Raw genomic sequence first — 23,290 nt, 5'->3', positions numbered from 1 at the left:
TTTAATAAGCTATTTTTGTATTGTTACGGAAAGAGCGACTGCTTTTCCATTTTTTCCAATTTTGTGATTGTTGTAAGATTATATGTTTTATCTTACTTAAAGCAAGCAATTTTCTTTTTCATATCAAAACACTTTAAATTGTTTAAAGCGATTGACTTTTTGTTTGAATTTTTTCGCAATACTTTTTAGAATACTTGAGCTATATTACGCGAGACTTTAGAACTGCGCATTCAAGAAAGAGTTCAACTCCTATTGACCCTATAATAAAACAATATGAACAAATATATACATGACGTCAGTACTGAAAACACGACATCCCATATGAGTCTAGGGGACCTCATACCGATGGCCTCGATGAGTGTTGAGAGTAACACAACTTGTGATGAGGAGCCACCTGAGAATAGGCGGAAGACTATTGGCCCAAGGAAAGGGTCCATTCGGGCAAATAGGACTCAAAGGCAAACAGATCACAGGCAGCTTCTATGTGATTATTTTCAGCTCATAAATTTAGGTAACGTATATAACAAAACTATTAAAAGGTCCAACCTTTTCTCCTATGAAAAAAGTTTTCTTGAATAAAAATGGGGATCTTTCACGTTTCCGCCCCCTCCGCACTTTCCGCCCCCTCCGCAATTGTGGGTGCACCCCCGACGCGCGAACCATATTTTACATAAAGGTTTATTTAAATTTTTTTATACGATTACCTCAAACCCAACAGTCGGGGGCATTTTCCTCCTCAAGAAACTGTCCGCCAAAGTTGAAATTTTGGTGGCCCGAAAGTCAATCTGTTATAATTTGCAGTCAGCTTTACTTCTAAATAACTTTATTTTTTATTCAAGTTTTGTTTATTTTGATTATACTGGAGACTAGTGGAACAAAGTAAATTGAAAGTAATCTTAATAAAATTTCCGCTATTAATTGCTCTCAAACAAAGTTTGAGGCAATTATTGTAAGGTTGTGTCTTTTTTAATTTGAATTTTTGCTTGACCGTTTTCTTATAGATTATTTGTTCGATTTAACTTCTTGAGTGCGTTTCCGGGTTTGAATTTTTGATTCTTTGAGTGATTTGAATTTCGCTCTCAAAAATTAAGTCCATTGCTGTAAGAAAACCGATTCTGAGCGATGACAGTTGGTTGACAGTGTAGCGTAGTTTTTTAAGTCCTGGGACTTTATCTTAGAGGTACGCGGTCGAACGCAATCACAGTCAAATGTTTTTGCACCGTAGAAATTTTTCTCGTCTATGCCCCGTTTTTAACTATTTACCTCGCCAGTAGTACTAGCATTCGTCTGACGTTAGTCGGTTTATGTTTAACAAACTTTTCTTCACTATTTTTTCAATTTCTTTAAAATTTTTGCTCAAGGGCATTGCAGAGCAAAAGGTGGAAACAATTTATTAAAATTGAAGTTTCTCTAATTTTACTAGTTTGGTTGTCATTGAAGAAAACTAAAAACTTTTCCCACTTTTATTGATGTTGCATGCCCATTGGATCTGATATGCACATTGTTCAAAATTGCTTGTCCAAATTGCGAGCCAAGAAAGGCTCAAACTAATTTCTGAATTTTTCAGAGCAACTGCTTTAGATCTGTTTTCCTAGACCAAAATGGCATTTTCTCAGTGATCACGCAAAAATCAAAACAATAGGAACAAATTTTTCACCATTTTTTTAATTCAAAATTGAAAAATTGGAGCCACGAGAATTCTGCCAAAACATAACCGACTAACGTGGGTGTTTTGATGTCAAATAATTGGTGAATTTTGTTACTTTGATTTTAAAAAATTAGCTTAAACTTATTGTATCAAGACTGGGTGAGGGGGAAAAAGTGGTGGTGAAAATAAAAATTAAGTGCGCATGTTACCGAGTAAACTAAATGAGCAATGCTATTTAGAGCGTGAAATGAACAATCCTTTTGCAGCGCCATTTAAGCAGCGAGAAAAGAAAGGTTAAGTAATTTCTTAATCATGTAAGCCTTACAAAAAGATTAAATGCACACAAAATACGTTCTATTTGGCATAAAAAGCTCGGAAAAAGTTCGTTAAACATAATTTTCGTTGAGCCTACTAATATACTGAATCGATTGCGCTCTTTTTAGGCTTAATATTTCTATGTTTCGAAAACGTATCGGTGACCAATCTGAGTCGAAAATCGACTCAGACAAAATACCTGCTAAAAAGATCAAGCTAGATTTGCCGGGCCAGTGAGAGGGGCCTTTTGCCGTTATACGTTGTGGAAGATAGTTATGCCTCGCTATTGATATCCGTCTCATTAGATATTATGATTGGAATTTATCTTTCGAAAGAGTGTTTATCACCTTTATTTTGGTGCCGCTCCCGGCCTCTCATGTTTAGCTTGATTGTTGTGATAAACTTATAAAACAGTTTATTTTGCCAACAACAATACCGAGAATAACTCACACTGTTATCCACGACCGACATTTACCGACATTTAAAGTTCGAAACAAGACCTGTATGGGTTCAACGATCAATCTATTGTTTATGACCGTTTCCCGCACAACTTGTAAATGAGCAGATTATCCCGAAATACTTGTAAATTACGTCCTTGATTACGTAACCTCAAAGGAGAAAACAATGGTCACTTCTGCCGATAGAGGTCACACAAACTCTTATGCTCTTGATATTGCATGTGGAGCTGGTCTGTTCACGAGGAAATTTGCGCGTTTTTTCAAAGATGTGTTTGGAACTGATATCAGCGAGAAACAGCAAAGTGTGGCTAGACAATAGAGTCCTGGGAACCAAATCTTGCAAGATTTGGACAAAACAGCACATGTTAATGGTGACAAGTTGGACAAAAAGAACAATGTTACTGATGCAAAGAAAAACTGTAGGACTCAACTGAACTCACTATTTTTTCTGATGTTCTAAATTGATCATAGAAACCGGCAAATCTAGTTAAATCCTCTTAACTTGACTCATTCTCATTTTTTTTGGATAATTTCCCCGGTTGCCGATAACCTACCCCTCATAGTTTTTGAGTTTAAAAACCCTGAGGCTCAGAGTTAGAGCAAAGCTTCTGAAATTCACATATCTTTTTCCGCCAGATTGTAAAGAAAAGCAAGTAGTACTATCTTGACAAGTCGCAGCGAAATAGAATATTTTTAGAAAAGGGAGCTCAGAAACATTTATATATACTTAGACTTAAAATATTACAAATCTTTTTCCGCCAGATTGCACAGAAAAGCAAGTAGTACTATCTTGACAGGTCTCAGCGAAATACAATCTTTTTTAGAGAAGGGAGCTGAGAAACTTATATATTTAGACTTAGAATATTCCAAATAACTCACATCAGTTATGATGTAGAAACTTTATATGGTTTTCATATTAGCTGCAAGTTCACTGCATCACGCCATAAAAACATTGCTTCAAGCGTTACAAGACCATTGTAAAAAGGAATTTACGCATTACCGGGTCTGAGTTTCAATTCTAACGCTGTGAAAGTACGAAAAACTGCTCAGTTCCAATTGAGTCATTTCTTCCGTGAAAAAAAGAGGCTAGTTATATGGCATGATGTGGTGAACAATTCATTGTCCCGTCATCGCAGTAACAACAATAAGCCTTTAAGACCTTCGCAGCTTATTGAAGTGCTTGAAAAGTATCAGGAGCGCATAGAAGCTATAGGGTATTGCCCCAGAGGAAGAACTCCTGATATTTACAATCAGCTCAAGCGTAGTACTCTAGTTACCATCCATTTAGTGAAAGACATTGTGTCTAAACGTAAACAGAAAGATCTTAGTTTACTTAAAGAGTACAGAGCGTTACACCAAAGGCCTGCGCTTGAGCTGAAAACAATCACTATAGTCTTAGCTCATAAGAACAACCTCCGGTCCTTGATAACACGCTCCCGACAGAAGAAACTTTCAAAGCGCCGTCGTAAAACGCTTCGCACCCGTCATGCGTTTGAGGAGGCGGAACTCACACAAGCCTTTGATAACCTGAATGTCACTTAGCCTTGCGCTGTTGTGGGAGTCTACCCGCTGACTGGCGGTTTGACTTAGTTAACTCACGAGTTACGGGTTAGTTTGTGGTTGGTTCTCTCCGATAGCGCCTTACTAAACTTTTCGCTCTCCCCATTCTTTGAGTTATTCACTACCGTCCGTTTTCCGCAGGTTATCCGGTTTCATTTTTCCGTTTCCGTCCTTTTTGTTTCCGTGTCATCTTGTTTCTTTCTATCCCCCGTTTATTTGTTTTATGATGTAGTATGTTGAATTTTTGATGTAGTAAAATTTCTTTCTGCTAGTATGCTGGTTTGTTATTTAGTCTCATTCCTTGCTAGGGTGTGACTTAAGTTCATTCTAGAGTTACGGCTGGTTTGTTTCGTGACTTTCACCACACTTGTTTGCTATCAATTTGTTGTAGCTTATTAATTTTTGTAGTATGCCTTTTTGTTGTCTGGGTAGGGTGGTTTGCTAGGGTGTGACTTAAGTTTGTTCTGGAGTTACGGCTAGTAAATTTCCTGATCTTTTCGACTTTTGGTTATACTACACCGTTGCCGTAAATTGTTTCATGTTTTGATGCCGTTGATAAAGCCCCATAATGTTTTGTGCTAGTTTACCTGGCAGTAGCTCCTCTCCTTCTTTCTAGGGTGTGACTTAAGTTTATTCTGGAGTTACGGCTAGCTTGTTTGGTTGAGTTTGTTGCTGTGGTCTGCTAGCATCGATCTTCCCGCCTCCTCGCTTGTGGTTCCCGCCCCGCCCGTGCCGTTTTCCCGTTTCGTCGCGCGCCATGCGCCCGACGTTTCCGCCCCGCCCGTACCGTTTTCCCGTTTCGTCGCTAGCCATCCGCCCGACGTTTCTGACCCGCCCGTGCCGTTTTCCCGTTTCGTTGCGCGCCATCCGCCCGACGTTTCTGCCCCGCCCGTGCCGTTTTCCCGTTTCGTCGCGCGCCATTCGCCCGACTCTCCCGTTTGTCCGTCCGGTTTCCCGTTGGGTCGTGCGTTACTCTTTCGGCGTCTCTTCCCGTCCGTCCCGTCTCCCGTCCTGTCCCGTTTCGCGCTTCCTGCGCACCGTTCTTTCTTTCTTTCGCCGGGTACTATTGTACTCGACGAACATCTTTGCTCTTTGGCGGTTTGCTAGGCAAACCGTCACACTAGGGTTCGGTATAACCCATTTGTGTTGTGTTGCTGCATATGTGTGTACTTTATATTAGTACCAAATTAAACTTTTGCTTCCTGTTTTTCTTAAGATCGTGACAACTTTACAGGACAAATTCAACAAACTTTATAGTGCGAGGGCAAAATTAGAGGCTGAACTTAATAACATCTATGGTGAAATTAACAATGCTGTTGATAAGCAAGACAGGAAAGTTAAGCTCGAACGTCTGATTGTGAAGTGCAAAGATGCTTTTACTAGAGTAGTTGATAAGAATGAAGAGCTCTTTGATCTGGCACAAAAAACTGAAGATCCAGACGCTGCCTGTAAGAATCTTGAGAAATAATTAGAGAGTGTAACAAAGAAAACTGACTAGTTCATTGCTGCTGCTCGAGGGTATATCAATTCGGTCCATGACAAAAGAGACAGCAGAGCTGTATACCTCTCACCAATCAAGATCAGGTTCACATTTGACTTCTTCAAAAAGATCAAGTCAGCGTCAACGAGACTTAGAACTATCAAGACTCAAAAGGGAGGAACTTGAGAAACAACATGAGGCAAAGCTTCGCATTGCTAGACAGCGTCTTGAAATTGAAAAACAAACCAAATTGCGGGAATTGGAAATTGAGCAGCTTGAGGAGGATCATCGCAAGGAAGTAGCTGCTGCAGCCCTTGAGGAAATTGAGTTGATGGCAAAATCATCAGCGGACGGGTGTGGTACAGGCAAAATGAGCGGGCTCTTTACGGAAAGAAGTTCAGTCAAGAGCAAGAAACTTGTTCAAGATTGGGTTAATTCGTCACCGGCCGCGAACATGGCAGATGTTGCAAACGAACCGAGTTTGCACTCTTCTGGTTCCATCGCCCAATCCAACCAAGCATTTGTCCAGCGACCTTCTTCAGCTCAACTTCCAAACTCACACTTCAATCTCAATACACATGGTCAAGTTGAGGCCAACATCAACCTCCCTGTCCATGAACCAAGTAGTAGAACCAATGTAACCAATGACGCACATGTTGCAAACAACATCATGCAAGAGCAGCGACAGCCTCAATATACGCCTCCATCACCACCAATAAACGTTGGTATGCCAACTAAACTAAACGCCCCAAACACAGCCCGACAACTGTCTCAAGCAACAATGCACTTCGATGGTTTACAGTTAGATCATCAATTCCCTCGCAGGTCGAGCATGCCGGGACAGTTGAATTTAGTCAGCCCCTCGCGTTCACTACCTTTAAACACACTTGTTAATGCTCCGCTAGCACTTAATCCGCAACAAGCACACATAAATGTACCAGCCCCTCCATCCCCCGTCCTAAACCCCGCACCACCGCATTTTCCGTTAATCCCACCAGTATTCCGCTTTCCTCCTTCGCCGCCACAAGCACTCCCACTACAAGCCACTAACCCCGTGGCGAATAATGTCAATCTGATACCCCATTCTCCTTCTTCACCATTCATTTCCTCCGCAAACAATTTCGTGCCTCAATTAATTCATCCACCACCTCCACAAAAGAGTTTTCAGCCCCAAAACTTTGTACCCATAACTCACGCACCTCCTGCTCCTCCAGATCCAAATGTCTGGCGTTTTCCGGCAGCAGTCCCACCTAATGCAGTACTCCTTGTACGTACATGTGCAAATTTATACACCGTACAACCGGCCCCGTTAATCAACCCTCATATATCTACATCGCACCGCTCCCCTCATGTACAATCAGCAGCAGGCGCTCAAAATTACGTAACATCAGACTTCATGCAAGCGAATCCATTTAGTTCTTCCGCAGGTACCGCCCCCACCTTTGTCACTCCGATCATTCCGCCAACGTATGGAGCTACCGTTCCGAACCCGTTGTGTTGGGGTGGCCCGCCGCATCCCACACCTTCGGCTCCTTCTTTGGACTCTGCGGACTTGATAAAGCAGTTGGCGGACGCATTTACTTGTAAGAAGAACGATCCACTGCCCGAGTGGAAGTTGTCACAGTACAATGGTGATCCCCTGCAGTGGCACGAATGGTTCGGACAATTTAAAAGCGCCATAGACTCACAGCCCTTGACTGATGATGTCAAGTTAACATACTTAAAAACTCTTGTAACTGGAAAAGCTAAAACCGCCATCGCTGAGTTCGCATACTGTGGTGTAATGTATAAGGATGCACTTTAGACACTTGAACGTAAATTTGGCCGACCACAGGCAGTAGTCAGTGTACACTTAGACAAACTCAGCTCTTTTCCTCCATTAAAGATGCACAATAGTGATAACATCATAAACTATTCTGCAACAATTTCAAGTCTTGTTGGGGTCTTTAAATCACTTTCATATGACTCAGACCTTAAGAGCGCCTCACTTCTCAACACGGCTGTGCGAAAATTGCCTCTCAATCTGAAAGAGTCTTGGTCACTCTTCACAGTGAAGAAACATTGGGTAAAACCAACACTCCTTGACTTCAACTATTGGTTGAAGGAGAAGGCCGAGGCACATGATTTAATGAAACAAACTTCATCGAAGGCAAGAACTGAGGATAACACCAACTCAGTAGTAAAGACCAAAGTTGCCTCAAGAACTTTTGCTGCTAATACACAAAGTAAGGGCACTCAGAGACCAGCCTCAACATCGGCAACGCCTGCAACCCCTCGCTGCATTGTTTGTAAAGGTAACCATCGCATCTGGGAGTGTAGGGTATTCAAAGAAAAGTCTCCCACTCAGCGAGCAGGGGCAGTGGCGGAAGCAAAACTGTGTTTCTCATGTTTGAGAGAAAAACATATGTTTAGGCAATGCCCAAATCCTAGGAAATGCAGAAAGGACGGTTGCAACAGCTCCCATAATACACTTCTCCATGGAGCTGAGAGGGTTTATCCATCAAAATCCCCTTCAAACAACAACAATAGTAATTCTAATGCTGGCGCAAATCAAAGTAAATTTTCTAGTGTCCAATCATCGAGTAAGACCACTACTTTGTCATCTGTAAGTAATGTGAAAGGCCTCCTTCAGGTGACTGAATTACAGTTGAAGAGCTCTTCTGGTAAAGATACCACGGCTTTAGTTTCGTGCGATACCGCTTGCAGTAACTCTTGTGTGTCCAATGATCTTGCAAATAGACTTGGTTTGCACGGTACAGCGTTGAAACTAACAGTCAAGGGTATAAATACCGAGGAGGTCGTAGACACTAAGTTAGTCGAACTAATTGTAACACCACGCGACAACCAAGCATTTGAACCATTTAAAGTAAGCCCTTACGTAAAGGAAGATTTGAATGTAGGCGCCGATATCATCAACATTAAAGCACTTCAGGAAACATACCCGCACCTAGCAGTTCTAGACCCAGTTACATATTGCTATGGAAACATTGAGATGATACTTGGACAGGATGTGTATCATGCCATCCGCCCGTTAGAGTACTTCGCTGCCGACGAGAAGTGCTCGCCCTTCGCTGTTCGCTTACCCACAGGTTGGGTTCTAAGCGGTCCTCTACCGTCGTTTTCAGGTCTAGTCTCGACTTGTTTTAAAGCAAATATGGAGCAGGATTTTGAACTCGCTAGTCAGGTAAAATTTTGGTACGACATGGAGTCATACGGCGCACTTAAGCAAGTAGATCCACGGTCCGACTCGGATGCACGTGCACATGAAATTCTTGAAAACACCACCGTGCATAATTGAAAAAGGTATGATGTCGGAATGCTATGGGCTTAAGATACCATCGAACTGCCCAACAATTATTTCTCAGCGCTTGTTCAATTAAAGTCTTTGGAAAAGCGGCTCACGAAAGATCAGACATTAAGGGAAAAGTACTCGAGTGCCATCAAAGAGGACTTAGACAAAGGCTACGTAGTAAGGTTCAAAGATGCACATAAGGTGGAAAGTCGCTCGGAACGAGAGTGGTACCTACCACACCATCCGGTTGTTAACCCGAACAAGTCGGGCAAGGTTCGTAGGGTACTAAACGAAGCAGCAAAATTCCATGGCGCATCTCTTAATAAGTCATTACTCACCGGACCTGACCTACTGCAAAACCTAATCTATGTACTCCTACGGTTCAGACAACATCCATTTGACGTATCCGCCGACATCGAGGGAATGTTCCTCCAAGTTGGAGTGTTAGCACGTGATCAACCATCATTGCGCTTTTTTGTGGCGGGAGGACCCCACATCAAACGTTGTGGTACACCAGTATACGCGCCACATCTTTGGGGCAAAAGATTCGCCCACCTGCGCCAACTACGCACTTCAGCGCACGGCACGCCATAATGCTAAGGAGTACCCAGAAGCTGCGAAAGCCGTCCTTGAGAACTTCTACATGGACGATTACTTGGACTCTGTGGAATCCCCCGAGAGGGCCCTCATTAGGTCGAAGGAATTGGTACATCTTCTTCATCTAGGTGGGTTCAAGCTTACAAAGTTTGTAAGCAATGTACCAGATCTGGCTGACCGAATTGATGGGTCTGCTCAATCCACTGAACCGAAGGTCATCGTTTCATCCAAGGAGGAATCAATGCACGTGCTCGGGCTTAAGTGGGATCACCACAACGATACTCTGGTTGTGAGTAGGGGTACTAACAGCACCATCACGAAAAGTATAACACAGCGCTTGGTCTTGAGTCTCGTGTCAAAGGTCTACGACCCAATTGGTCTTGTTGCACCGTTCACTGTTGGTGCTCGGTTAATCTTGAAAGACATTTGGCGTGTCAATGGACAAAGTTGGGATGACGAGTTACACAAAGACACAGTTGACAGATTCCTTGCCTGGTGCGTTGAACTGCCGCGGTTAGCTGAGATCAATATACCGAGAAGTTACTTTTCAGGACCATTCCAACACCTTGAACTCCACATGTTTGGTGATAGCTCGCAAGACGTATTCAGTGCAGTAGGTTTTCTTAGGGCTCAAGTAACTTGCAACTCCGGGGAGATAAAAACAGAGCTGGCGTTTGTCTTGGGCAAGGCCCGTGTTGCACCTATGAAGGTAATGACAGTTCCAAAGTTGGAATTACAAGCCGCTCTCCTCGTTGCCCGTTTAAAAAGGGAAATTTGTCGAGCATTAATGGTTACTTTGGATAAAGTCTTTATGTGGACAGATAGTACCATCGTCTTGCAGTGGATAAACTCAACAAACAAACATCCCATCTTCATTGCAAATCGGGTTAGTGAAATCCTTGAGAACACCAGCGTTGACCAATGGAACCACGTCGCCACTTGTGATAATCCGGCAGATGCTGGCACGCGTGGCATGTCCGCTGAAGTTTTGCAATCAAGTAGCTGGGTGAGGAGTCCTGACTTCTTGAGAACTAAGCAATTCCCTTTTGTGCCAAATACTGACGTCGTTGATAACATCAAACTCGGCGTTGTAACCAAGGAACAAGATGATGACTCCATCTCACCTCTAGCCGCATCCGTAACCAAGCCGCCTAAGGGACAAAGCTTTAATCTAATCCCGTTTGATAAGTTCAGTTCTTATCAAAAATTACTTCGTGTCACCGCATATGTGCTCCGTCTTTTACCATCTCATGAAAGTTACCGTACCGTAGACGGCAGCATAGCCGACCCTGTTGAGCTTGACGAAGCCGAGCGTCATCTCCAGTACTTGGTTCAAGGAGAGTTCTTTAATACTGAAAGAAAGGATCTTCTTGAAAACAAATCCGTTAAGAAGAGCAGCCGCATTGCTCTGTTTACTCCGTTTATTGGACCTCATGGTCTCATCCGTTCCTCTGGTCGACTCCGACGGCTAGTGGAAATTGACTTTGACACTAGGCATCCTATCGTGCTCGATGCGCGTCATACTTTTGTTAAACTGTTTGTGCGCCATACTCATTTGAGGAACCATCATCAGGGCATCGACTACTTAAGGTCAAAGGTACAAGAACGTTATGCCATCCTTAAACTACGTTCCACACTGCGTTCCATCAAATCAAACTGCGTCTTGTGTAGAAAGTTCCGTGCAGCAACCATTCAGCCTATCATGGCAGACCTCCCGGAGGAGAGACTCGCATACCAGTCTCCTCTCTTTACCAACACCGGGGTTGATTACTTCGGCCCATTCTACGTCACAGTTTGTCGGACTACCGAGAAGAGGTGGGGATTTCTCTTCACTTGTCTCACTACTCGTGCTGTCCATGTTGAAGTTGTACCGTCCATGGACACTAGTTCCTGTGTAATGGGAGTTTAGCGGTTCGTCTCCCGTCGGGGTACTCCTGCTATGACTTGGTCGGATAATGGTACGAACTTCATTGGAGCGGAGAAAGAGCTCCGTGAATGTGTGGAAAAATGGTATACGCTTAACATCGCTGCCGAACTTGCACATAAGGGCATTAAGTGGAGGTTCAATCCACCCAGTGCGCCACACCAAGGTGGCATCTGGGAGAGGTTAGTTCGTAGTTTTAAAAGAGTACTGTACACTATCCTCGGTACGCGTCGCCCCACAGATGAGGTGTTGAACACTACTTTTTGTCTGGTCGAATACGCACTAAACTCACGTCCCTTAACGCCCGTAAGCGCCGACCCGTCCGACCTAGGCGCAATAACACCTAATGATTTTCTACTCGGTAACCAAGCAACCAGAATTCCGTCAATCGTTGGCGTCGACCAGTTTGATCATCGTAAGCGGTACGCCCGTGCACAGTCATACGCCAATGCAATTTGGGCACGTTGGCTCAAGGAGTATGTACCTGCACTGAACCGTAGATCTAAGTGGCAGACGCCTGCCGAGCAGCACCTCAAGGTCGGTGATTTAGTTTGGATCGTTGAAGAAAGCAACCCTAGGGGTTACTATCCAACTGCTCGGATTGAAGAGCTTCGGTACGGCTCCGACAGCGTCGCCCGCTCCGCCGTCTTACGCACGCCATCCGGATCGCTCGTCCGCCCACTCGTTAAGCTTGTACCAATCCTCCCAACATTTTCTTCCGGGCCGGAGGAATTTACCGAGTAAACTAAATGAGCAATGCTTTTTAAAGCGTGAAATGAAGAATCCTTTTGCAGCGCCATTTAAGCAGCGAGAAAAGAAAGGTTAAGTAATTTCTTAATCATGTAAGCCTTACAAAAAGATTAAATGCACACAAAATACGTTCTATTTGGCATAAAAAGCTCGGAAAAAGTTCGTTAAACATAATTTTCGTTGAGCCTACTAATATACTGAATCGATTGCGCTCTTTTTAGGCTTAATATTTTTATGTTTCGAAAACGTATCGGCGACCAATCTGAGTCGAAAATCGACTCAGACAAAATACCTGCTAAAAAGATCAAGCTAGATTTGCCGGGCCAGTGAGAGGGGCCTTTTTCCGTTATACGTTGTGGAAGATAGTTATGCCTCGCTATTGATATCCGTCTCATTAGATATTATGATTGGAATTTATCTTTCGAAAGAGTGTTTATCACCTTTATTTTGGTGCCGCTCCCGGCCTCTCATGTTTAGCTTGATTGTTGTGATAAACTTATAAAACAGTTTATTTTGCCAACAACAATACCACATCAATACCACTGCCAACATCAATATTTCACATCTTTTTTTTTCTAAAAAATAACGCCCTTCAGTTTTCATAAAATTGTTTAAAAAATTGATTTATGGAGTTATGATAAATAAACATTCCATTCTTCATATTTCCAGCGTGATCCACTGGTTGCAGTGGATCCTTTATATTTCGTATTTTCACAAATATTCAGGCAGCAGTTTATTGGACCTTAATTCTCGTTTTCACCTGTATTGTGGGGCAAAACATTGATCGGTTCATTTTTATACACAAAATGAGGCGCATCTGGTTTTACACCCCTCAACAACAAATGTCCACAAAAAACTGCAACTGAAGTTGCAGCAGAAACCGGTTGTTTTTTGAAGAAGTCTCAAATAATTCCGAATTTTTTTTTTGCGAGCTCAGCTTTAACAATAGTTAAAAAATAGGCTGATTGTCAACTTAAGTGGAGTGATTTTATCAAAGTTGAATTTTTTCATAAAAAGTTTAGATTAGTATTTGCCAATTAAAGATAATTTTTGATTTCTTCATTTTAAATTGACAGTTGTTAAAAGCTTCACAACTTCAAATTTTTAAGCAAACGGCGTCTTAGTCACGAAATAAATTGTGAAAATATCTGATTGTACGCGTAACTCAAAATAATAATTAATAAGAGCTTGTTTTCTCTGGGCAGGCATTTCATCTTTAAAAGAAAACCATTAATTGTTTTTTTTTAATTTCGAGGCAATGGCGAGTTCTGAAAAGTCAACTAGAAAAAGCAAATACTATACTTTTAATAAGCATGCATATGTTGAGCGACCATTGTTTTTCCAGACTACTCAGACTAAAATTCAATGTCTTTAGATCATTGGAATCATTCAATATCAGCAATCTCATTAGTCCCTCAGTGTCCAGTGGTCTAGTGGAAGCGTCTAGTGGTACCGAAATAAACCAACTTTTAGATAAATTTGCCGTGGAGGTTTAAATATCAGTTGGTAGAGTTCACTTTTAAAATAAATTAAGATATAAAAGTGGAAACCAGCTATTAATAAGAGCGAATCTAATCAAAAATTTGGTACAGGAGACACTTGTAATGATAAGAGGGAAAAGTCTTGCAAAACCTCATCCTGGAAATTCCTCACGTATGGACAATTATCTGTCCGTTTCCAGATGCTGAACTGAAGAAATCTCTGAATGGGCTGAGAGAGCGGAAGGAGGAGCTGCAGAAGAAGGAGAGGGAACTGAAGATGACAATGAGTGACTTTGGTCAATTTCTGAAGAGGATCCACAATACATCCACTCTCAGAGAGGCAGACTCTAGGCGCAAAGGTTTGGTTCCGATGAAATCCGTCCATTTCGAGTACTAATTCACTCTTATTCTACAAACAGAGACCAGAGTGGAAAGGCTGTTTCGGTCAACAAAAAAGTGTAAAAAAGTGAAAAAAATAGAAAACAAACGCTTATTAATATTTCTTGCTGAATTTTAACAAAATTGTGCAATGAGTTACAAAATTAGAAAAACTTTAAAATCAAATCCGCTCTTATTTAACTTTTTCAGTCATGAAAGATTTATTGGGTGACAATTAGGAAACATGTAGCCCCGTGGAAGAAGAATAAACGGGAAAATTGAAGATGCGGGTTTAATTGATGTGAGCAGAAACAGTTTTGAGCGCACTTGAGTCATAAAAGTGAATAGTGAATTCGAGTGCACTTTCGTGCGCACTTGATTTTGACCATAGATTAATTCGAGCGCAGAGTTCAAGCGAAAAAAAATTGAGTGCGATTGAGTCTGATGATTAGACCGTTCTATTAAGATAACGCTCTGGTCAGAGGGCACTTCGAACTTGGACTGTCTGGCCAAAAACAGCTGCTCTCTGCTACCTCAGCCTGATATTACCAAGTGGGAAGGTTCAAGATTTTCATCGCCACTTTATCGCTACTCACTCTTCTTCTAAGGTTTTCCCCATTAAAATCTAGTCTGACCACTTAATGGCATATCGAGTGGAGAACTAACGGCTTAAAATGTCTAAATTCTACTTTTCCTCCATATCCCCGTTCTGGCTATAATCTTAGCCAAGGCAGGCCGGGATATCCGACCAAAAGTTTTTATATCCAGCGCAAAACAGATGCTCCGGCCATCGGGGTGAGGTGCTGGAAATATGAACCGGTTGATCCAGACAAAAATTGGCCTTGATCAGACGATTCAGACACAAATCTAGCCATAATTTAGATTTGTGCGAATTATTGCTAAGTAATGCAAAAAACGCGTTCATGTTTCGAATCTGCGGGACCATACAGAATTTCGCGAAAAATTTGACCATCGAGAAAAGAAGACATGTTTTTACAAACCCGGATTAGTTTTTTAATCGTAATCCTAGTGCTCTAGTGAGGCCAGCTTACTCAAATGTAAGCGGTATTTGTTTTTTTGAACATCTTTTCAAAGTGAGCGTGTTGTTATTTTTTCAACCATATGTCTGCAAATTTTCATTTGATTTGCTGCGTATTTGCAGTTTTCTGTGCCAAAATATGTGAATACAAACTAATCACAAATCTTAAACGAAAAATTTGTACAATTATATCTTATCTTTTTTTAATGAAGTTCCGGTAATTTCTCATCTTTGTCAAGTTTCGGCCAATTTGCACGTATGTATTTTTATTTTTAATTGCTCTCGAATGAAAAGCAATTATTGTAAACGTGTGCTTCTTTTTTGCGCAAATTTTTTGCTTGACCATTCTGTGCATATCTTTTAGTATAATCCTTGACTTCTCAAGTGACTTTTTCGTGCACTTATTCTTGATTTTTGAGTGATTTCAATTGCTCGCACTCCGAAATAAAGTTTATTGTTCAAACAATACTGATTGTTAAAGACTCGATGAAAAGTCCCTCATAGCCGATTAGTTAATGTTAAGGTTGAGAGAGAATAACCTATTGTAAATTGTGCATAAGCTAAGTTTGTGCAACGTATACTTGGCTAGAGAAATGGAGCCTTAATTGTAACAAAGAACGTGAGAACGGGTATAAAAGATTTCGAGAGCTTAATACCAGTTGTTCTAAATGGGTCAGACAAAGCTTGCAAGTAAGAGATGCTGGTTCGAATGCAGTACTGTTCCAATTTCACATATACCCCCAAACAGTTAATACCTCCTTCGAGTTGACAGAATTGAACTCAGATGGTCGGGGTTCAAATACTACCGTTGGTTCAAGTTTTCACACTTATAAAGAAAAATTATCGAGGCTACAGCCCCTGAATTAAATTTGGAGCAATTCTGAGCAATACTGAGCAATTTTTCCGACGTTATTCGGTTTATGTTTTTATTTCCATTGTTCTCAAAAAGTTGTGGTTGGAAGATTTGACAGGAAAAAATTCTCAGCATTCCTGTAAATTTTTTGCAAATTTTTGCTAGTAGAATTAGTTTTTAATTTGTTTTCGAGTTATTTCTGGCTCTCATACATTATGAAAATAATGAGTCAATCAGAAACCATAAGAATTAGCAACATGGGAAATTTTCAATCTTAGGTAAAATATCAGTGGCAGTTGAATTTTGTTCTTTTCTCACACTTACTGATTTTTAATTGCTCTCAAACGAAGTTTGCAGCAATCATATTAGTCCTAGAGGTCTTTTTTATGCGGTTTCTCGCTTGACCGATTTTTTGTCTGACCCATTTGACTTATCGTCCTCAAAAACGGCATGAACAGGTAGCATTCAGCGGGCATTAAGTGCTCTAAGAACCCTTCAGCTCCAAGTATGCGATTCACAGACATTGATTTGGAGACTTATACTTATGGTGTGAAGGGCGGTTCTTAGAGGTTGACCCCCACCACCCCCTCACCCATCCGGCCCCCTCTCTTGTTGCCCCCATCCCCACTCCTGCACATCGTTCAGGCCGTAAGGGCCTCATGCAGCCAAAAAACGCCCTCCCGTCGTAGCCCCCCCCCCCGTGCGCTCACCTCACGCACCATCAATTAATCTAAAGCTATTCTCACTATACCGTGGCTAGTTACTGACGAAGCCAACCGGTCGCCGGTCGTTTGAGAGCAATTCGCCCGACATTAGTCGGTTATGTTTATCTTTCAGAATTCAGAATGGAGAAAGAAGCGGCGGATGCAGAATGCAATCAAATTGTTGTGAGTAGGAAAAGATTACCATACTTTTTTTTTCACCTGTAAACTTCACATTTTCTACTTTATTGGGAAATTTATGTTTATATTCACAACTTCTCTGTGAACAGAAAATGTTCGATGAGGCCCAGAACTATATGATGAAATTGATTTATCTATGCATCGATCATTTTTTTATTCTAGAAATTTCTAGCAGTTGACTTACACTACCTGGAGGATAGGCTTCTTTTGTTGAACAAATACAAGCAATTCGTAGTGGAAGTTCTGGATGATGTTAACCACAGGACTACAGCTGCAGATAATAACAACCAAGAGAATGCCATCACAATTGAGGTCAAGTATACCGCACACGTACAAAAACATACAAAAGCATCATATCAAAAATTATGTTTAGTTGCTCTCGTAGAGAAGCAATTATTGTAAACGTGTGTGCCTTTTTTTAATAGCAGCACAGCGATAGCTGGGGCTATTATTGGCTTTCTCTTTTTTTACGACTCGAGGAGTATTGGTTTTTTAAGTTTTTTTGTACCGGAAGTACTATTCGTTCAGACCATGTTCTGACCTAAAAGCGAAAGTGAGTTAAATTGACGTGTGAACTAAATTTTTGATCATGGGTTGCGTTTAGTGAATGACTTTTTGATTTTGAAGAGTAGTTTTTGAATGAATGGCAAATATAGATAACCGTTTTTAGCCGTTTTTTTTGTCCAAGTGGCCCAGTTTTTTTTGCCTGTAATTTGGTTTTATGTAAAAATAATTTCTATTCGATGCTATATTGAAATGTAAAACGCGGAAATTGATACCACAGTGTTTTGCAGAGTCTGAAAATGCGTTTGAAGTTCAAAATTGGCACATATTTCTTGATTTTTTAGTTAATTTTTGTTTTTTTAAATAGTTTCTTCATTTGTGGATCTTTCAGCCCTCTTTTTGTCAAAAATCAGTTAATATAGCAACTTCCCTTTGATAATTCATATACTCGACGGCTTTTTTTACCTTAATGTATTTTTTAAAAAAAAATGTACTTGTGCTAATCCGATTTTTGGTAGTTTTCTTTTCCAATTTTTCTCAGTTGTTGTTGTATTTTGGTTTTAATTAATATAAAAAGTTTTTTTGTGCAACATTAGGGACTTTAGTTTCGTTTCAATAAATATTCAATCGTTTTGTGAGTTAGGTTTCTGAAAAACAGTTAAGTTTCTTTTCATAAGTGCAGTCTTAAAAATTTATTGAACATTTTCTGCAAAAAGCTTTAAAGTTTCACATGTTTGAATTCTCAAGAATTGGTCTTTTTGTTATGGTGTGCCTTACATTGTGTTCACATTCTTTACATTCTAGCTTGTATTACTCTATCTTTGTCCTGGCACCTACATTTATATTCGCTATATTGATTTTTTCAGTTGTTAAAAAATGAATGATTTCAGCTTTTTCTTAGATTTTCGTCATTTCTTCTGTTTGCAGTTGATTTCATTCAACATAGGGCAGTCTTGAGAGTTTGGTAGAAAATTTTTCCAAAAACCTCCAATTATTACTACTTATCGCAGATTTTTTAAGGCCTGGGTATTGTTTTTAAACGATTTTTTGGTTTTTATTTTTATTCTGTTGCTTATATATTTTCTATGAATAATTTAAGATTTGAATTAGTATGAAAGAAAGTTGTTGTCTAGAATATAAACATCGAGGAAGAATAAGTTAATTTTGTACTAATTCCAGTGATAAAAACTTAAATTGTAGTGGTTTTCGGATTCTGAATTTCGAGCATTCTTTATTAGAAAAACTTAACTTAGTTTCTAAGATTTTTATCGGCCGTTTGTTTTCTCGATATTTTTGAGATTCGAATCATAAATTATTTGAGGGCAATTGATAGTATTTGACCAACCTAATTGTTTTGGACTTTTTTAACGTTACCAAACGTTTTAAAAAATATGAAACTTTGCTACATTTTGTTTCTCTTTGTGACAAAGGTCTAAATTTCACCAATCTTAGATCAAACCCGTGGAGGTAACGAGTAAATGATTTAATACAAAAAGTATTGACTTTGGCGGTAAAAACGGTTTTTTTGTTGTGAAGTTTTGATGCTTCGAATTGCTTCCGGATTTCTTCCGGCTATGTTTCTTTATTTCGTCGTCCCAATTTTTGTTACGACCATATGACGTCACAACCAATTCAAATCTGTTTTTTGTTCGTTCGTTCATACAATTTCAACTGAAATGCATGCGTGAAGTAATTTTTCGCTCTTTATGGAGCGAGTTTTTTTGTTCGTTTGCGTGATTTTTGGTCACACTTGAATTACTTCACTCAGAAAAATGACTTCCTCACTTTGAAATCGACTTTTATTTACTTTAATTCACAGAGATAAGGTCAAATGGGTGAGTGTCTTTCAAAATGAAGGTAATTAGAGAGGAGCTAATACAAGCAGCAAAAACTTATACAGGTTTCTAATCAAAATAGAACATATCAGCCTTCAAAGAAAAGACGAATTTTTTGGTCTGTCTTTTTTACTGTTTTTTTGATACTGCAGATCTACGAAGCTATTTTCTGGAAATGTGCCAGCTATGTTTATGCAAATTTTTTGCTGGACCATTTGACTTTTCGAGTGAACTTTAAGCCCTTGACTTTTTGCGTTTTGCGCGATCTAAAATTCCCTCTCAGTCACAATTTCAAGCAGCTGAACTCAATTGGCGGCAATTTAATACCAAAAGTCAAATAAAAAGAGCGCCAAAACTGGTGCCAATTTTCAACTTAAATCTTAAAAGTGGTATATATTAACCTCTAATGTGGTTATTTGAAGCCCACTATGAACTTTCTAGTCCCATTTAGGCTCCCCTCCCTCCCCCCGACTGAAGCAGGCTGCAATTGATTAGAGCTCCCACTAGTCGTACAAGAGCGATTCTTCCGACGTTTAGTTGGTTATATTTGAATGTCTGTGGACGCTTGTATTAATGCAACGAAAATTACTTCCTTGAAACTTGAAATTACTTCCTTCAGCGTCAGAAACTTGAAATATATGACCTTCTAATTTAATTGTGCTGGTGGCTGTTTTCAATAAATTGTAAGATTTTTAAATTCGACGCTCCTGAAAGTGAATTTTTTGCTATCTGCAAATTGTTTTTGCGCAAAATGTAATTATTAAATAACATTAATATTCGAACGAAATGTAATTTTGTCGTTGTTTTTCTTTTAACTTATTGGAAATTTTTTTTCTGATAAATTTGTTTAACAACACTACTGTTCAAAAACTACTTCGCAAATAATCAGGTCACAGATTTTATAATAATGCGTTGAGATTCATTTTTGCAAAAAATGTTTCAGGAATTCATGGCCAAATCAGAGATCGGAGCAAACGCTGTTGATGAGCTGTTGTCTAATTTTGGTGATTATTCGCATACTTCTTTTTCAAATCGTCCCTCAAATTGGTTGAAGTTTTCTATTTAAAGCCCAATCTAAAGTTGGGAAATTTATACGGCCCAGGAGTTTTGCTGAGCCAGCTTTTGCTGATGGAGAGCGGAGAGAAACAAATATTATTATAAATGCTGGGTAAACTTATCAACAGCACAGGGAAAAACAGAGTGAACAATCAGTGCTCATTTTAGTAAATTTTAGGCTTCTTAATTTTTTAGGCAAAACAAAAGCACAATTGTTTTATAATTATCCCCTAATCTAGCGTTTCGGCGCTTCAAACACGTATAAATACATCACACAGGGGCTTCTGAAATCAGGCGTTATCTTAGACAAACACCGAAAAAAAATTACAACACATTGCAAAACTCTTGGTTACCAATCATATATTATATGACCTTTGTCGGCAGCAGAACGCTTCCAAGATCTTGAATTTTTTCTTTACCTGTAAGCAAAGAAAAAGATTTAAATTAGATGATTTTAAAATTTGTTAGGTTATTCCTGATATCAAATGTAAGTAAAGGCAGCTTTGATTTGACTTGGTTTCACGCTTCTTAAAAAATTCTGTATTCTACAAAGAAGTTAAAAATTCCTACAAAGATAACATTTGAATCAGAAAAAGAGCAGCAGTGATTTTTCAATGTTGCCTATTATTGGGACGATGTTTGTAGCAACTATATTAACGCTGCCTTCTTCTTTAGGCAATTTTTCGCTAGAACAATTTTTCGTCAGACCCTTTCGACTTTTCATCCTCAAAAATATAAACAGGAAACAGCCGGTGGGCTTTAAACTCGCTGAGAGTTTTTCGGTTTACTAGACTCTAACTATAAGGTTTGCCGAAAAAATTTTGGAGACATAAATTTGCGGTATGAGGGGTGGATCTTAGAGTTTGACACCCTCATCGTTTCATCCCCAGCACACACACACACATGCGCACACACGCACACACTTCACTTCTCTTATTAATTGCCCTCAGTCAAACCCCCACCCCCAAACCCCCAAGTGTGCAATTCAATTACTGCTGGGACATAAATTTTGACCCTCTTCACCCCCCCCCCCCACCTCAATTACAAACCAATGAGTTAAACAATGTGATGACCAGATCATTATTTTCAAAACAAAAACAGCTTTTGATAGTCAATAGAGTATATATTAAAACAAACACACAAAAAAACAGAAAAACAGCCTCTGATTGTTAACAGAGCAAACACTATAAAATTAACATTAATGAACATTGAGAACTAAAATCGTGAAAATTGCTCTTAAAAAACTGGCGAGTAGTTTGTATCATCAGTAGCAGGGCGCAGGGACGGTACTTCACGTTTAACTGAGAAAGAGGGGGAAGAAGTATTGAAAATTTTGCATTAGGGAGAGGGGTTTAATTGAGGGGGAATAAATCGGAGTGCTGGGTTGAGTGTGCGGGGTCAGGGCACTTCTAATGGCGTCATGTGAAGCACCAACCCCAGTGAATATAGTGCCCCTGAAGTAGGCTTTAACTATTCGAATTCCCCAGTAGCCATCCGAGAGCAATAACCACTCCGACGTTAGTTGGTTAGGTTTTCATGTTTTGTTTTTAACTCACTTGTCAGCAACTAAACAAATGAGCCATGTTTTATTATATTTTGGTGAGTTTTTGTTGACAAAGCAAACATTAAGGACACTTAGATCAAATTTGCTTAAAATTGGCAATATCCGTCATTTCTGTTCCCGATGCTTAATTCAGTTGAAAATTAGTCACAACAGAACCAATAAGATACCTAAAGAAGCGAAAAAATTAATTACAACAGTTTATCCCTTTTAATAGAACTAACTTTCACTAATGGTTACGGGACTCTTCTTGAAGGAGAACTTCTGGCGTTTATGGAGAATCGCGAAGCGGTTCGAGATATTAGGTCAGAATTTCGAAGTCACTTCTGGAGAGTCACTTAACCATGCTTAAAACACGAAACGCGCACGTTTTAAAATGACGAAAGTCAACGGAAGTCAAGTTCTGGCCAAGTAGCAACTTCTGGCATATTAACTTCTGGCACTGCAGACTTTGGGCATTTTAAAATGTGCAGGTAAGTGTTTTAATTCATTTTTGCCGCCGCTCATGATCACATTCGACCACTTTTTCTACAATTTTCAGGGTGGTAATTACTTGCGTAAGATCGGTTAATTTTTAAAGGTATAGTCGGTCTGCAAAACCTACCGAAGGAACAGACGTGTACGTTTTGAGTTTTAAGCTGCAAAGTGAAAAGAATCGAGGTACTTTTTAATTGTCCTAAGATTTCAAGTTCAAACTGTAAATATCTAAGCTAAAATCTAGCAATTCGACACTTCGGAATATACCTGACCTTCTGTCTGACTGCGCTGAGCCTTGTTTAGAGTTCAGACAGGTTTCTCAGATGACGTCATTCGCACAGGGAATGAGTTCTCTGCAGAGGGGAGAGAGACAGATGGAGGGACATGTGAATGATATGAGGGAGGTGCATCACAGGCTCACAAAACAGTTGGAGCATGATCAACACGTGGCTGGTTAACTAACACTTTTTGCACGAGCCCAAGCTTGAAAAAACTTGAAATTGTTTTGACAAAAGGCTTCTTATGATGATATTAATTGCTCTCGAAGAGAAGCAATTATTGGAAACGTGAATGTCGTTTTTATGCAAAATCTTTGCTTGACCGTTTTTTGGCTTCTCGAGTAAATTTTACGCCTTTGACTTTCTGCGCTTTGCGTGATCAAAAGTTCTCTCTCATTCACAATTTCAAGCACCTGAACTCAATCTTAGTTAGTACCAATCAGCTAACTTAGTCCCAATTAGGCCACCCCCACCCCCCCCCCCCGATGCCGAGCAGCACCTCAAGGTCGGTGATTTAGTTTGGATCGTTGAAGAAAGCAACCCTAGGGGTTACTATCCATCTGCTCGGATTGAAGAACTTCGGTGCGGCTCCGACAGCGTCGCCCGCTCCACCGTCTTACGCACGTCATCCGGATCGCTCGTCCGCCCACTCGTTAAGCTTGTACCGATTCTCCCAACATCTTCTCCCGGGCCGGAGGATGTTACTGAGTAAATAAAAGAGCAGCGAGGATTTAAAGCGCTATTTAAATAAAGCGAGAATCTATCCAGCGAGAAAAATTATTACGTCATATTTCTTAACCATGTAAACCTAACAAAAAGATTAAATGCACACAAAATACGTTCTATTTGGCATAAAAAGCTCGGAAAAAGTTCGTTAAACATAATTTTCGTTGAGCCTAAAC

The 23,290-nt window shown here is 40.1% G+C and overlaps 1 protein-coding gene across 1 annotated transcript in view; it reads left to right on the top strand.

The window, feature by feature from the left end:
• Positions 1 to 71: 71 nt before the first annotated feature.
• Positions 72 to 23,290, top strand: part of LOC142338422 (uncharacterized) — a 109,553-nt gene continuing 86,334 nt past the window's right edge. The window contains exons 1-6 of the mRNA XM_075388177.1: positions 72 to 511; positions 13,706 to 13,864; positions 16,613 to 16,662; positions 16,840 to 16,989; positions 19,960 to 20,020; positions 22,414 to 22,563. Coding sequence (XP_075244292.1) covers positions 274 to 511; positions 13,706 to 13,864; positions 16,613 to 16,662; positions 16,840 to 16,989; positions 19,960 to 20,020; positions 22,414 to 22,563 — 808 coding nt within the window. The 5' untranslated portion in view covers positions 72 to 273. The remainder of the gene's footprint in view (positions 512 to 13,705; positions 13,865 to 16,612; positions 16,663 to 16,839; positions 16,990 to 19,959; positions 20,021 to 22,413; positions 22,564 to 23,290) is intronic.

This window comes from Convolutriloba macropyga, chromosome 4, assembly GCF_964194025.1.
Source record: "Convolutriloba macropyga chromosome 4, txConMacr16.3, whole genome shotgun sequence".
NCBI classification, from domain to species: domain Eukaryota; kingdom Metazoa; phylum Xenacoelomorpha; order Acoela; family Convolutidae; genus Convolutriloba; species Convolutriloba macropyga.
The sequence above is the reverse complement of the archived record's forward strand: the minus strand, read 5'-3'. Positions and strand labels throughout refer to the sequence as shown.